The sequence below is a fragment of the Metarhizium album genome (genome assembly GCF_000804445.1).
Source record: "Metarhizium album ARSEF 1941 chromosome Unknown scaffold_3, whole genome shotgun sequence".
NCBI classification, from domain to species: Eukaryota; Fungi; Ascomycota; class Sordariomycetes; order Hypocreales; family Clavicipitaceae; genus Metarhizium; species Metarhizium album.
The window spans coordinates 225,881-242,657 of NW_024467577.1; the positions used below are offsets into that span (position 1 = coordinate 225,881).

The following is a 16,777-nucleotide window of genomic DNA, read 5'->3' on the forward strand; positions in this document are numbered from 1 at the left end:
CACGCGATCGATGTAGGGATGCGCCACGACGAAGAATCGCGGAAACGAATAAGTAATTACTGATTTACAAGTAGTACAGAGATGAAAGAAAAACGTGGTGAGCGGTCGCGAAAGCGAGGACGGGAAATGGTGCTGAGCGAGGCGGCAAAGTCGGTAACGTCTGCGCCTGCAGCCGCTGCTAGACTTTGGATCAAGGAATTGTCAAGTAGCTGCCGAAGCATACGGCGTCGCGATGGTCCACCGGCCAGCAAATTCGTCGCGCAGAGATGGGAGCGGCGACCTTGCGACGCGGCAACTGGTAATCGAGAGCAGCTCTGCCCACTGGCGTATCGGCGCACAGGTGGTACAGCGACCGCAAAAGAGGGACTGGAATGAGGAGGATGAAGGAGAGGAGTATGGCCCCAGGGTTGCCGGGTGTGGAGGAGCAGTTTGTATGTACGGCGGTGGAGTTGAGAGAGAGTCCGTCTGCGGGCGACACGGCGAGACGCACGAAAGACGGAGGAGCGCTCGAGAGCAGCGACCAAGGGCAGGCCCTGCGACGCACAGAGACTTAGAGTGCAGAGGCTGCAGAAGCTGCAGAGACGGCAGACTCTAGACGGGACCAAGAGACGCGGGATGGGGACAGGCCCTGTTGGAGCCAACTTCGAAGTTGCACCAGTTGCAGGACAGGCAGGGGCCGCACAGTGCTCGAGCTGCAGCCCATGCCCAAATGGCGCCCGTCGTTTCTGTTGACGCGCTCTCTCGGCCCTCAACAAGAAGAGGCGCTGGGATCTGGTCCCATCAAGTCGCACCAGAGCTGTCGACTAAAATGCACGGCGGCGGACCTTGACAGAGACGCCCCCACTTGAACGCTCGAATCCCACGGTCCACCGAGTCCTCAAGCGCCTTTTTGAAGCCTCTCGACTCGAGGTTCGACAAGGACAAGGACACCGTGGCGGCGGTGGAGGTGGAAAGACACTGCGGAAGCTAGTCGGGCGGTCCGTCCAGATGTCCTGCAACGTGCCGATGGTGCAGGCAGGGGTACTCCCTACTCGGTTCCCAGGGCCAGCTTGTCAGCTTCTCAAAATGCTCATCGCTGCCATGCACCGGCGGATCCCAGTACGGAGTGCCGGGAAAACTCTTCTCTTGACCGGGAACAACGACCAGGCTGCAGGAGCCGTTGGGTTTACTGGCAGACGACTGACGACAAGCGCTGTTGATGGCCAGCCAGATGATTGCGGAAATTGATGAGCTAGCACCAGTGTCCTGTTAATGCCCCTCGACGGTTAGACATCCGAAAAGTCGAATGAATATCAAGCAGCCACGATGAGAAAACAGAGACAACCTAACATGTTTGGCGGAGGCCAATTCCTCCCGTCTTCAACCCGACATTCCCTGCGAGCTCGTGCTCACGTCTTTGGACGAAGAATGACGGGGAGTTTTGGCACAGTACGCAGTATGCAATAATTTGCCGCTCAAAATGTGCGTGCAAGGGCTCGGGAGGCTATTCAGGCAACATGAATAGCTAGCCCACATTGCAACGTCGGCAAAAGGAATGGAAAGCAAGAGGCTGGTCATGGTCACATTGGCCGTTGCATTTCGGTCGTTGGACAGTGCGAGAGTGCGAACATGCACTTGCAGTCATTCGGGAGAGGTAGGAAGGAGTCTGGTTTCTCTTTCCATTAAACTTCGGCCCTCTTGTCGCCTGCCAATGAGGCGTTACCATGATGTGGGCCAAGCAAACCTGACCAGCCGACTGAGGCCATTCTCAATCGTGAAGCTTAACTACGTACCAGGACAGGGCAACGTATGTACGTACCGTGACGGGTCATCTTCTCCTGCGATCCGCCGTATGGCTTCAGACATACGCTGTGGCAAGGGAGCATTCCGTGCGCTTCTCCGGAGAAATGTGTGAGGTCGGGCTGACGCGAAGTCGTCGCGTAAGACGCGTATCCATCGCGTCGGGTGCGGGGAAGCGTGCTGGGGCGGCATCCAACCAGAACACTCTGCTTCGGGTGGCTGGTGGGGCCAGTCGATCTCCGTGTCTTCACACGTCCTGTGCTTGCATGTACCATTTTCAATGTGCAGAGCAGTTGACACGGCGTGACGTGACTGCTTGGGCCAATCTCTGCGGCCGACCTGTCGCCTCGACTCCTCCGCGGAACATGCCCTACATTCCCGATGCTGAGATATATAAACTGTGAAGTCTGGGGAAGAAGCATCCTCTGGGCAGCACCACCATGGGCACACTCCTCGGGGTATCGAGAGACGCCGGTTGACCCCATTGATCATATCGCAAACCCCAAGTCCCGTACATGACACAAATGCCCACGTTTCTTGCGACTGTGGAACCAAATAACTAGTTATAAAGTCGTATTCTCTGTGAGGGAGGACAAAGCACATCTATCAAATCACATCGATGTATGCGCTATGGTGAGTGTACATCCAGAGAACACCCTAAAACTTGCTCAGATAATGCAGCATGTCGTCTGCAGTAGACTGGCAATATGCTTGGTATTTGTACTAGCACATGCCTTCATACTTTTATACCTACCCGCTAAAGGCAGGTGGTTTCAGATGCCGCTACTCCGTACAGAGCCGGAGCGACAGTGACCAGGTCGTACAAAGTGCTTCGTGTCCGTTATTTCCCCTGAAAACAGCGGCGTACTTTTTGGCACTATTCATTCGCCTGGGTCCTGCGCCTCACCTCTTCAATCGAACGGGACCCCAAGAACGTGGTGGCCCTTCCAGTTCAGATTCCCTCTAAAACGCCAGCGCCTTTTGCAGGAGAGAAACAAAGGTACCAGACCTACTTGGGAAGAAAACACCCGCATAATCCTGGCCAAGAGGAACAAGTGGTTGTTGGAGCATTCGTCAATGCACGTCCGTACCAAGCATTAGAATGTCCAGCTCAGGCGGCTCGCAAAGAGCATGGCGTTCCTACTTGAACTGACCATATGCTTGAAACACTACCAAAACCACATGAGACCCAGGACTCCAGGAGAGCGGGGACCGTCCCAGACGCCGCCATGGTCACCGTGTTGCACTCGACTGCGACGAAGACGTTGGAGAACTCATGGTGTTCTGTCCGGGACCTGACTAGGCTCTCGCTTCACAGGCCCTCTTGAATCAGGTTTAATCGTGATATCGGTTCTACAAAGTGGACAAACCTGGTCTGCGAGTCCTCACTCAAGAGCCAATCAACACAGCCCGTCAAGTCCGTCACGTACAAAATCAAGGAAAGAAGTATGGAAGAGTAATTGTGTATCAGCATGAAGCGGGGAGCGTGTGGAGCGACGTTATTTATTTTGTTAAGCGCTCAATTGGCCAAAGGTCCAGTCGCGAGATGCCGGCTCTTTCAGCTAGTAATTCGTCTCCAAGTTGCCAAGAAGAGGAGGATACCCAGCAGCCTTGGTCGAGACATTCATTTCAAGGTGAGGCGAGTACGTACAAGAAACTAGGGCACAAGCCATATATTGGAGGCAACATTCCCGCACCAAGGATGTCGAAAGAACGATATATAACTCCGAATGTCTCATCCGCCAAACACTCACTAGAGGGTGTCAGAGGTGAAGGCATAATAGACACTTAGGAACTTGGTGATGTGTCTCCAGCCAACCCAACTCTTTCCTCTTTCCGCTGTCATGCATTTGATACGACTGCAGCTGGTGGCGGCTTTGCCGTGACCCGGAATGCGCTTTGTGCGCCTCTAATTCGTGCCCAACTTGATAGCACAAGACCCAGCAGGAACGTTCCCGTTCAAGCCTGGCCGTCAAGCCGTCCAGCTGGGTGCTGATATTGGTGCAAGCTGCAAGCTTTTCACCCCTAGAGGTAGTGCCAATTGGCATTGCATTCACTTCTGCCCGATGGCGCAAACGCTGTTTTGTCAACACCCAACCGAACGTTGTGGCATCATCTCGTTTGCTTTCCCAGCCTAAGGCTTTGATAGTATAAAGAGCTTAGGCAACGGTTTGAAAATCATCAGTTCCAGTTGGGTGTCTCACTTCACAAACTTATGAGACTGCTCAACAGGCTTTCGCACGTCCGAGTTTCTCACCCTTGTTGATGCCGACTCCCGTCCCCCATCCCCGGACCGGCATGCCGCGGCTGTCTCATTCGGCGGCTGTCTACCCCATTTGAAACGGCTCGTTGGCTGAAAGAACGTTGGCGTAAGATGCATAAACGCATTGTCGCGACATGAAGATTCACTGGGTTCACAGGCAGGATATCTTGTTTCACCACCTGCCTCGTTGTTAGACAATTCTTATGCCGTGGATTCCATCGGGTGCCATCGATATGGTTTACAAGTACATGGGCCGGCCTTACCTAAATGCCTAGCTACGGAGAATTTGTCGTCGCCTGGCTTCGTGATTGGCCGTGTGCTTTTGACTCCATTTCCGACCCCGGATACTCCCTGGAAAAAAACGAATAGCGTAACTAATGGCCAGTTGAAGAAGATGACTCATGGTTTTTGTTGACATATGTGAGAACGGGCCTCTCGTATTTCCCCCTCGATGGGCGAGGGCCGTGGCCTGCTTGGGGCCTGTGCCTCGTGGGAATGTAGAACGGGGGTTGTGGAGTTGTGGAGCTCCCTGTCTGTGGCTCGGAGAATTGTGGCCCTTCAGCACTCAGCTGGCCAGCCAGTTGATGCAGCTGCACACACTAGCTCCAGAATATCCTGATGCTCACCACCCCCCACACACGCACACGCACACACAAACACCCCCCTCGCGACTCCCCAAAATTCGGCAGCAGAGAAGCCTCACCTCGCCGTCCACCATTATTTCTGATGCGCCATGCCATGATACCCAACTCCCACGGCCTTGAGCCGGCCCAATCACTTCACTCTCTTGCTGAACCTCATAGTCATCGTGTCTCTCGATGTTTTTCGGCCACGTCGGCTTGATCACCATCTCCCACCATGCCTCCGTCAGATGTCATAACTCTGGATAATCTCCACGAAAAACTCCCACGATGGCACCCCGAATATGAAAATTATCTCTATGCCGTCGTTGACATGGGAAGGTTTGCCTGCTGCCGAGCTCCTACCTGGAAAAAAGGCTGTTCTAAGTGAAGTCATAGCAATGGAATCCGATTCTCAATTACCTCCCTGAAACCTCCTACCACGAGGCTCCTTGAGCCCGTCTACTCCAGTCGAGTAGCCATATCTCTCTTCGATGCTTTGACGCCTTCAGACCGGGGACCAGTATTTCCTTCTGAAACTGTCAAGGCCGTCGCATCTGCCCTGTCGGGATTCCACCACATAGCTATTATGCACGGGGTGCCCCAATCGCAAATTATCATCTTGGCCACGGAAGCGATGCGACGTGCTCTTAATGGAGGTGAAATCCTGGAGGCCATTGCAGCTGAAACCCATGGCCTTGGAGTTCAGATTCTTGATCCTGCCGTGGAAACTCTATTTGGTGCCGTGATGGGGTCGAGAAGCGGCTTCGTTTCCGTTCCCAATGGCGCACTATTCCTCGACCTCGGCGGTGGCAGCTTACAGATGACATGGGTTGATACCAGCAAGGAAAATTACGAAATCGACGCTGCCATGGCTGGCCAGAGCCTTCCTTACGGTGCGGCAAAGCTCACAAAGATTCTTGAGGAGCAGTCGGCTGAGGTTCAGGCCAAGGAGATTTGCATGTTGCAGGACGGAATTGCACGCATATATTCTAACCTATGTGCCAGATTCCCTGCCCTTCGGGCCATCAAGGAAGCTTGCGATGGGGGGGAAGATGCATTTGTCGATGTGTACATGTGCGGTGGTGGATTTCGAGGCTACGGAAGCATGTTGATGCACAACGACCCAATCTCACCCTACCCAATTCCGTCAACCCATACTTATTCTGTCCCCGGCTCTCAGTTCAAGCAACCAACCAAGATGCGCCAAGTCAACGAGAAGAATGATGGAAAGATTTATGGCATGTCAAGAAGACGGCGCCAGCAGTTCCCGGCCATTGCTACGGTAATTGACTCGTTTATCGCCGTCGTGCCCAACATCCACCGCGTGACCTTCTGTGGTGGCTCAAATAAGCAGGGTGTCCTCCTCATGACGATGCCCAAAGATGTCCGAGAAAGCAATCCATTAGAAGTCTTGGCAAATGTCACAGAGACAGAGAGGCCATTGTTTAACGCCATCCTGGATTTGCTTTCAGCGTCAGTACCAGGAACTCAAGATGAGTTGAGCAACATTCCGACTATTTTGGCCCCTGGGCTAGGAGCTTTATTTATTAGGCAAATTTGGGCTCGGTCTGGCCACAGTTCTCACGGCAATAGCTCGAGCGCTCTTCACCATGCTTTGATACGTGACCCAGATTGCCCGGGTCTGACGCATCTCGCTCGTGCCCTGTTAGCTTTGACAACTTGCGCCAGATGGGGCAATGACATCGGTCTGTGCGACGAAATGCTCTGGCGAGGTCTCCAAAAAGTGGTTGAAAGTCATCATTCAGATGCCATGTTCTGGGCTCTGTACATTGGTGCTGTGGCGAACATGCTCGCGACCCTGTTTCCCGTCATGCCCCAAAATTCGAGCGAACTTTTTTCAGCAGTCAGGCAAGTCATCTTCAAGTCAACAGTTGGCTCTCTACGAATTATGCTAATTTTGAATGATAGATTTGATTCGAAGATTTCCAAAGACAAAGTGGCATTAACCGTGAACTTGTCTGCGCAAGTCATTAAACGCGTCAGTCCTGAGGAACTCACTGCCACAATGAAACATACTACCAAAGCAATGGGAAAAGAAGGAAAATACAAATTAAATGTTCAAATTTCCACCTTGACATGAAAGCCGCCCCCCTCCTTTCAGCGGCGGGGCTCCGCCCTCACAGACAAGGTTTCATCCCGGATGTCGTCAACATTCGTCTTTTAAATCATCAACATCATAAAGGGGTGGTCGAAAGCCCAAACTAGCCTTTTACTCATAGTCACACTCGTCGTCAGCATGGTGTGATTTTTTCGATTTAGAAGTCGATCCCTTGGGATTTCGCTTCCGAGCATTGAGTTTCTTGATTTCGTGCTCTACGACGAACGTCCAAAGCATGTTGTCCACCTCGTCTGTTTCCGATGCGGCTTTGACATAAGTGTCTGTGACGTTGTCAGCCAAGTCACTTATTGAGGGGGACTGGATAAACCGTTTTGGGACACTTACACAATTCTTTTCTTGAGACGAGTAATTGGTGTCCAAAGCCACGGATAAGATCTTTGTCTTCACGTGACACATGGGATGAAGAGACATCATCCAACCAGTCGAACGACAACTCAATGCTCTTCTTGGTACGGAATTGGTAATGGTAGAAAATGGTGAGCAAAGGATAAAAGTTCTCAACCAAACGCTGGTATTGATGTGTCTGAGAGCTGACTTTTATGATGATTAGTTTCTCTTTCCAGAATCCCCGAAGGAGGCAAAACTTACTGAACTCATCTGGCGAGCTTGGGTCATGCATCATATGACCCAGATGGACTTTGTAACCCGCCAACAACTCGCGGTACATTAGCATAAGCTGCCACATGCTCACCCAAATCGCCACCCTCTCCTCTGCCTTGGGAGATCCCTGCTGGCTGAGGCAGTCGTCTAACAACTTCAAGACATCGTACTCCAAGAGGTCCAAAGCTTTCCGAGCGATACTGCGCAGCTGGGCTTGAACAGATACTGGGAGATTGGCGATGTTTTTGGAAGGGTCTCTACACCAAAACGACGGCATCTTCCAGATTCTGAAAAAACAATTCATTTGATGGACCTTTCTGACCAGATCATACTGTCTGACTGTCAGCTGTCTTGACATCAACAAGTCGAACCACCTATCACGTACCTTGGGAAGCTTCTTCAGTCCTTCCTTGGAGTAAGCCAACAAAAAGCTCTGCAAGGCCTGGCTGAATTGCGGACGATGCTCACGCTTGATCTGGTCTTCAACCCATCGCTGCAGCTTCGGGTGACTGGGTACCTTCTCCCGGGGGAAGGCAACAGTCCTCGGGCTGCCAACCTCATCGTGGTTGTTGGTGGACCTGTATGCCTGAACAGTGGCATGCAAAGAAGACGAGGTGGTGTCCTTGCTGAAGAAGATGGAAATGTCTCTGGCACTTCCAGTGTAAAACCGGGGCCCAGAGCACAGATACTGCTCTTCTGCAGCATAGCTGGACCAGAAATCTAGGGCTGATGTCAACATATGGTTGACAGGTTGGTGGATTGTCCAAGAAGGGGAGAGCCACACACCTGGAACCTTGGCCATCACTGGCCAGGCCATTGCAGGAGTCATGCGAGTGCAGACCAGATGAGAATGGTTTGGGAACGCCTTTCTGCATGTAGGACAAACGCCGCTGTCATGACACTAAAAGAGAAAGTGGTCAGTTAGGAGATTCCGCCTGTGGAGTTGGGTGATTGTGTCTCACCCTGGTCTTGGTTACTCGACATGGCACACACGCCCCACTCTTCCGGACGTCTGCCGTTTGTACAGGGTCAACCAGCTGCCGAGGCCTCTTCTCGACATCTTTGCTGGAGCGTCGACGCTTTGTTCCGGCGAAATTGCTTGTCTGGATGACAGAATAGTCTCCCCGAACGAGGATATGGGAAGGATATCCACGACGAGCACCCTTGGCCAGGTCAGTCTGGGGATAAGTCCACTCGTCCTGGGCTTGGACCTCTTGAAAGGTAACATCAGAGGGGTGGGGACGCTCTTCGGCGTGATCGAGGAAGACAGATCCGGAGTGGTCCGAGGGAGAGGTGCTCCCTCCTCCCTGGATCAGATCTGGAGGGGAGTGTCCGGAGTAGTCAGAGGTGGTAGCCGTGTCATCGTCTGACCGGAACGGAGCTTTCATCCTGTAAAGCTCTGTTCGAAGATCATCGATGGCAAAGTTATCAAGACCAAGACCAAGAGATGTGGGAGTGAATTGGGTTATGAGCTTGGACATGTTCCCTGGGGTCTGACAACCGGGGAAGCAGGAGGGTTCTAGCTCCTCGGTGGACTCGCAATAAAGCGCCCAGTCAAATATCTCATCGAAAGGCACCTCTTCCACGACCGGGGATGAAAGACGGGGGGTTTCTTTCCCAACTCGGGAACGCGCCCTGCTTCTGCTTGCATCCATGTTTGATGTCCCCGTGTAAGTCACGAGATGCAGTGGGACCTTTGGCTAGCTCTAGGACGAATTGAACACGAAGGAGGGGTTCCTATCAGATGGCAATAAGGTGAAGATGCCCAATTGATCCCAGGTATTTCTGTGTAAGATTTTTCGGCTCAGGAACTCTGCCTGACACAAGAGAGAATATAATTTGGCGTTCAAGAAGGGCTCTGTCGTGGACCGTCGACTTACACCGTCACCAGGTGCGCATTTTCGGTGGAAAATGGGGCCTTGATTGGTCAATCCGACGTTTCGACCCACCACGTTCGACCAATGACAACCATGCTCTTCACCGGTTTTGACAATCGTTGCCCGGGCCAGTCCCTCGGAGCAGTCAGGTGACACCCCTCGGAGCACTCCATGGGAGATGTGAGAAAGTACAAAGCTTCGCGAGGGCCATTGTGGAAGGGGGACGGGGAGCTCATTTTCCCCTCTCTTTGGCAGCCGTTTCGGGAGAGAGCTGCTTGAAGTATTGGATTCCTGGATGAGTCACGTGGAGAAATACAGCAAGAGGCACGAGTCCAGCGTAGATTGTTCAGGGAGTGCGTCTGGAGTGTTGCGGCCGAGAAGGAAGGCATATTCCAGACAGGACCGAGGCGCCAGCGAGCGGACAAGCCGCGTTTTGCGGCAAGATACGGTCGGTCTGATCAAGAGGTGAACTCTACTGCGAGAGCCAGCGGAGTAGAGCAAGCCGCACGCGTCCGACTCGGAGCACAAACAGCTCTCGCTCGCAAACTGAGACCGCCGAGGCTCTCGGACCTTGGCCCGAACACGGACGACACCAATATGTCATACGAAGAGAGGAAGAGAGGAAGACGAGGAGACGAGGAGACGAGGACATATCTACAGAAACGTGACGAAAACGAAAACGGAGCATACACCAACATATACTGCCCGGGAGAGGGCGCCCAAAAAAAAAAAAAAATCTATCCAAGACCCCGGAATCGACAAACCAGCCCCGAACCCCTGTGCCTTCACGTTTAAACAGGGGACGCCCAGGCCAAGTGGGCTGAGACCACGTCGGCACATGAGGAAAAAAAAATGAACTGCAATAGGCAGCAGCATCGAGGGAATGACGGCCAAATAAGTCTCAAAAAGACGCCTCTTGCTCCCTAACATCTATTCGAGGCGAGCATAGCCCATGGTACCGGGTTGTACAATGGGCATGAGGTATCTCGTTACAGTTGGCTCTTTTCTTTTTGGTCGTCGTCGTGGCTAGATACAGTGCCTGCCACTGACATGTCTGGGTAATGGGCGAAGTTGTTCTCCGGGTCGGGTACGTTTACAATTATACTGGTACCTTGGGGACGAATTGGTCTTTCACAGGCAACAACATCAGGCACAGCCCGGTCGTCGGTGAAAACGATGCTCACGTTCGGGGCCTTCGTTTTTCATCGCGGGAAACATTACAAAAGGACATCGCGGAAGGGCGGTGGAGGTGGAATCTGTTGCCGATGAAGAAGATGCGTGCCGATCTACGGATGGTTGGGTAAGGACGGACCTGGTTTTGGCCTTGACGAATCCGACCCTGAGATGGAAAGCCTCGCTTTGCTGGCTGTTGTGTGAGCGACAGCACAGGCGGTATTTCTGCTCTGCCCAGGTAGGCGAAGTCGGCACGAGTTGGGACGGTTCTGTCTCGCGAAGGAAGTTCTGGACAAAGTTTTGGACAGAGCGACGTGTTCAGGCGTCATGTCCACAGACTGAAGAATTGGCCAAGCAGCCCATGGCAGGAAGCATTTCCCGGGTTTCACGCATGGCCTGCTCTCTCTATCTGACACTGCTGCAGCGCCGACTCCAGGCCCGGCTCCAATCCGCGTCTGGAGAAACCCCAATGAACCACATGTTGAATATGGCTCTGGTCGCACGGGCTACCATGTCTATTTTGTGCCTCTACCATGTCCGCTTTGCCCGGAGAAAAAATAGTGCATGAGCGAGGTGGGCGGCCCAATTAGGCAGGTTGCCATCACGTGAGCAAGATGATATGTGGTGTGCCCTGGTAGCGGGGTTCTGGAAGGTTGCCCGAAACATTTAAAGTTTTCACGAAAAAAGAAACAATAGCACGTGGGTGAAACAGTATGCAAGGGCCAGTTTGTCGTCTTTTTCGTGGCCATTCGCGTTGTACCGAGTGGAGAGTGTAGATGACCCGACCATTGCTCGCCTACCTAAGCTGACCTAACTATTGTAGTTGACCTGACCTGACTATTGCTATAGGGGGACAAGGGGGCACAATAGATTTTAATTAGTTAGATTTTCTTTAAGGAATCTATTCTTAGTAGAGTAAAAGATAGAGCAAAATAAGTTTTAATTAGGCAGAAAATTATTATAGAATGCAATTAAATTATATAGAATATTTATAAGAAGTAGGTCTAGAAATTTTAATATATTAGCTGCAGCCTTCTTCTAAATTTTTTTTTTCCTTTATACCTTGCCCTCTTATTAAACTAAGGCTATACTATTAAAATAATATTATATTATAGAGAATTTATAAGTATTCTCTTTAGAATTTATTCTAAATGCACTTAGAATTAACTCTAATTAAATTCTAAACTAGAAAGCATTTTAGTAGTATATAAGTATAATTAATAATTAATTTGTATTAAATTTGAACTCTATACTAATTAACTTATATATAGAGTTCTACTAAAACTTAAAGGAACTAGCACTTAATAAAAATATAAATCTCTATATATTTATAAAGTTATCTTAAAATTACTAGACATTAGTTAAGCCTAAAGTGCTTTATAAAGAGGATAGTAAAGTAAGTAATTTATAATTAAATTATAATTTATTCTAGCTAAATTTTAATAGAATTTTATAATAGTTTAATATTAATACTATATAAATTGCTACTTGCCTTATAGAAGGCATAAAGTATAACTATTATAATATATAGTTAGGCTCTTGCCTGCTACTAAAATAGCAGGAAGGCTGCTAAGTTTAGAATTAGTACTACTACCTAGAGGCAGGCAAAAAGGCTGTAGTATATTATAAGTAGTATTTAAAACTAATTTAGAATTAATTATTGCTAAATTCTAACTATCTTTAGATGTCTCTAGATGCAAAATCTTTCTAGAGTAAGATTAACCTAAGAAATATTATTAATAAGACCTATCTATATACTCCTCCTTCTAGTAATATAGATAGAAGGCCTACTAGTAGTACTTATAATAGTATCTTATAACTTAGCAAATTTTTTTTTTTTAAAAAAAAAAAATAGCATTATAAAATAAATAAATACTCTAGGAATATTACTAGTTTTTTTTAGTTAATAAAATAAAATTTCTATTTAAAGTATAAATATTTAATTAAACTCTTGTAACTATAATTAAATTTAGTAAAATAAATTTATTATTTAATATATAACTATATATAAATTTAGTAAAATAAATTTATTGTTTAATGTATCAAACTCTTATAACTATATATAAATCTAGTAAAGTAAATTTACTATTTATTATATAAGTATTTAATAAAACTATTATAGTTATATAAGTATTAGTTTTAATATACTTTTAAAGTTATAAACTATAAATTTAAGAAGAGTAAAACTTACTTTATAATATATTAAATACTCTAGATAGCTATAAAGCTATATAACTAGTATATCTTCTTCTTATATTAAGCCTAGAAAACTCTTTAGTAGAAAGAAAAACTCTACCTGCTTTTGTTTTTGCTCTCTAGAGCAGCTCTAGCTCTATGCCGGCTAGGATCTGCCTGTCTTCTGTATATATATAAATATTGCTAGCTTTACTAGCTATATTCTAGAGGGGCTAATAACTTCTAAAAAACTAAGTTTACCTCTAGCTCTACGCTAAAGCTATACTGCTTCTGTCTATTCTTCTGCTATATTCTCTAGCCTTTAATTGTTCTCTCTCTCTAGAGATATAACTTATCTTTATGTAGTATATTATTTATTGCTATCTTAAAGGTAGGCTAGTCTAGCTCTAGGCTGTTATATAACTATTAGTATAAATATCTAGTATTTAGTTGTAATAGCTTATATAGTTAGATTTACCTTACTTCTATTTTATATATAAATTACCTCTTAGCTTTACAGCTAGCTATAGCAATCTTAAAAGATAGCTTTAGAAGGTACTAAACTAGCTAATCTTTCCTAGCTAGAACTTTAAAGAAAGTTAAAACTAGAATTATTCTCTAAGTTATTAAACTCTAAATAATTTTGCTATTATTTTTATTCTAAAATAAAGTTAGTAAATATATAATTATTAAACTAAGGAAATACTATACTATACTTTTTGTAGCCTCCTAGTTTATAAATCTACCTTATAACCTAGTATCTTAATATAATAATAGAATTTATAAGTAATACTTAGTAGTATCTTATTATAATAAATCCTAATTATATATTTAACAAGCTATAATTACATAATATAAAGAGATATATCTGCTAGCCTATCTATATAATGCCTTATATAATATTTTAATAGTATTAGTTATAGCTAGTAGAGAATCTTAATCTTAAGATAGTATTAATAATATATTACAGCAGAGTCTAAAACAAATTACTAAATAATATTTATATTAAACCTAAGTAGATAACTCTAGCTATTACTCTATATCTTATTAGTATTAAAATTAAATTAGAATATATTTAGAATTAATTCTGTAAACCTTTAATTAAATTATATAATTAATTATATTAAGATAAAGAAGTAGCTTTTATTAAAGTTAAAAGCTGTTCTTACTTGCTATTAAGCTTATTATTATTATGTAAGCAATACTTTTCTATGCTTCTTTTAAAGTGTATATAATAAAAGCAAATATAATTTTACGCTTGCTATTCCTAGTCTTAGCGTAATAAATTAACATCTTTCTTTAAATATAGCTCTAGACCTAACTTTATAAGTATATACTAATATTATAGTAATATATATATATTATAACTTACCTTATGTATATTGCTAATCTTAATTAATTATTATGCTAATAAGGCTTAATATACTCTTATTATAGTTAGCTTATTAGTATTAAAGGTATTTCTATTATATTAAAATATTAAACTTTTCCTTAAAGAGCTTAAAAACAGTAGAAAACATATAATAATATATATTAACTAATTTACTATTTATAAATACTTTTATTAATAGAATTACTAATATATAATTATATTAGTAATATAAATTAATATATAAGTAATTAAAGATTATACCTTTTTTTAATATTAAACTAAACTAAGCCTAAATAATTTTATATTTCTAAGAATTTTATAATTACTTATAATTAGCATTTAATAAAAAGTAATTTATACTTATTTATTGCTATTAAGTAACTTAATAGTTATAAAAGCAAATTGCTATTTAATATATACTATTATTAATAAAGTATTAAATCTACTAGTTTTTTAGTATATATTTTATATAGATCTAAGAATAAATACTTACTTAATAGCCTTCTCTTTCCTTCTTTAGTTGTTTATAAAAAATAGCAATTCTTAATAAGCCTAAAGAGAAAAGTATTATTTATTCCTTCTAAATAATAGCTTAAAGATAATTAGTATTAGCTAGGCTTTTATATATATTTAATAAGTATTTCCCCTTATATTCTTTAATAAATTTAATAAGCTTCTTTAATTTTAAAAATATATCTATTATATATTAGCTAAGAATTCACTTTAAATTAATTCTAAATTAAGCTTAATAACTTACTAAGACTTATGTAAGGTTTGCCTATTCTTTTAATAACTCTTATAATGCCTTATAGTATAGAAGGTAGCACTTTAGATAGAGGTAGCAGTAGGTGCTTATGCTCTCTATATAAAGATATTATAATTTAAGGCATAGTTTTAGTTAATATAGAAATAATAAAGTTAAAAATAACTTTATAGTAAAGAGGAACTAATTTTGCTATTTAATTTAAGTAATTATAATTTAGTAATATTTTAGTTTACTTATTAAATACTAAAGTAATAGTAGTTATAACTTACTATATATTGTTTTCCTTTAAAAATTATTTATAAAAAAAGAATACTTTTTACTATATCTTAAAGTATTATTACTATTAATAATACTATAAATTTAATTATAGTAATTAATAAATTCTAGATTTACTATACTATAAAAGTAGTTATTATATTAATTAACTATATATAATTATTAATTAATATAGTATATATAGATTCACTAAAGTTAAGTAATATATTTATAGTATAACTCTTCTGCTATTAGTTAACAATTATTTTGAAATAGTTTACAAGAGGTTTTTTAAGTAAATTAATTTTAAATTACATATGCCTAACTATTAAATAATTAATATTAGTATTATAAAGAATATAAAGTAATATATACTTTACTATATTTTATAGCTTATTTCTTAGTAGTAATACTTAAAATCTGCTCTTTTATAGAACTTAGTGTATTAAGTAGCTTAGATATAATAACTATATAATAATAATTCTATAAATCTAGAGTAAGATATTAGCATGCTTTTCTACTAGTATACTTAAAAGTATATTAAAATACTAGAATACTCCTTAATGCTGCTAAAGTTGTTGCCTTAGCAGGAAAGCTTCTTTTAATACTATATTAAATGCTTTTCTAAGGCTGTTTAACATCTTCTTCTTTTAATGCTTCTATTAAAATAATATATTTAATACTATTTATTAAAGTTTATAGTATTTTAGAAATAAAAGCAGTAGAGAAGACTTAATAAATGCTTAATATATTAGTTAGAATTTAAATTTAATTATTTAATAAGGAATATACTAATAGTAATAGAGGTGCTTCTAAATATTTAACCTATATAAAAAAAGTTAGTATAATAATTAAAATATATTTATTATTTTAACTTACCTTATTAAATAGTATATACTTAGAAGCTAGAATATCTTTTAGTGCTTAAATATTCTGCAAAAGTATAGAATTAATATCTCTACTATTAAAGATAAATTTATTATAAATAGTAGGTAGATCTAGGAGTTTATAATTATTATTAATATTCTTAGTTCTAGGCAAGCTAACTAGAATATTTATTATAATAGTTAATAGAGAAAGAAGAGTATAGTAAGGTTAGAGAACTAAATTAAATTAAATTAAGATTTAATTCTAGTTAAATTCACAATATATTTAGGAGGAAATCTTGCTGGGTATTAATAAGGGAAAAAACCCTGCCCTCTGTATATATTTCTTAATTACTAATAGTAGTCCCTGTAGGTGCAATTTAACTTCTAGCTAATTAGAAAGTAGTAGGCGCCCCATAGCAATAGTCAGGTCAGGTCAACTACAATGGTCAGGTCAGCTGAGGTAGGCGAGCAATGGTCGGGTCATCTGCATTCTCTACCGAGTGTAGTCACCAGTCACCAGGGCTCCGTTACTTTAGAATCCAAAACATAGCCAGCCGACCGAGGACTCAACATGAATATTGGGTTGTGTTCGCACGAAATGGTAGTTGATCGGCCAGCCTCTCAGATTCGTGCTTCTGCTATCCTTCGTTGCGCGTGTAAGTCTTGAAAAGCTGAGCGCGAGGCCGTCTTTCGGCCAGTAACTTCTCGCGGCGATGCATCAAGAGGGCAATAGTAGGAGCATCGCGACAAGCCGCAAGAAAGCCAATGGCTAGATCATCAGCGCTGCTGGCACAATTTTTGGTGGTCTTGTGGTTCTTGGTTCTGCAGATTGTCTCGAGCGGTGAGTTTGCTGATGTGCAGACTAGCAGACGGAAGCAAGCACCG

General features: G+C 43.2%; 2 protein-coding genes across 2 annotated transcripts; one reads left to right on the forward strand and one right to left on the reverse strand.

The window, feature by feature from the left end:
• Positions 1-5,251: 5,251 nt before the first annotated feature.
• On the forward strand, positions 5,252-6,766 carry MAM_01844 (retrograde regulation protein 2; the record flags this gene model as incomplete). Its single annotated transcript, XM_040820643.1, has 1 exon — positions 5,252-6,766. One exon carries the CDS (start codon positions 5,252-5,254, stop codon positions 6,764-6,766), a length of 1,515 nt encoding a protein of 504 aa, XP_040680986.1.
• A 129-nt stretch (positions 6,767-6,895) lies between these two features.
• On the reverse strand, positions 6,896-9,060 carry MAM_01845 (uncharacterized protein; the record flags this gene model as incomplete). The annotated part of the gene is made up of 6 exons (XM_040820644.1): positions 6,896-7,065; positions 7,130-7,339; positions 7,394-7,736; positions 7,791-8,125; positions 8,192-8,306; positions 8,368-9,060. 6 exons carry the CDS (start codon positions 9,058-9,060, stop codon positions 6,896-6,898), a joined length of 1,866 nt encoding a protein of 621 aa, XP_040680987.1.
• Between the last annotated feature and the right edge of the window lie 7,717 nt (positions 9,061-16,777).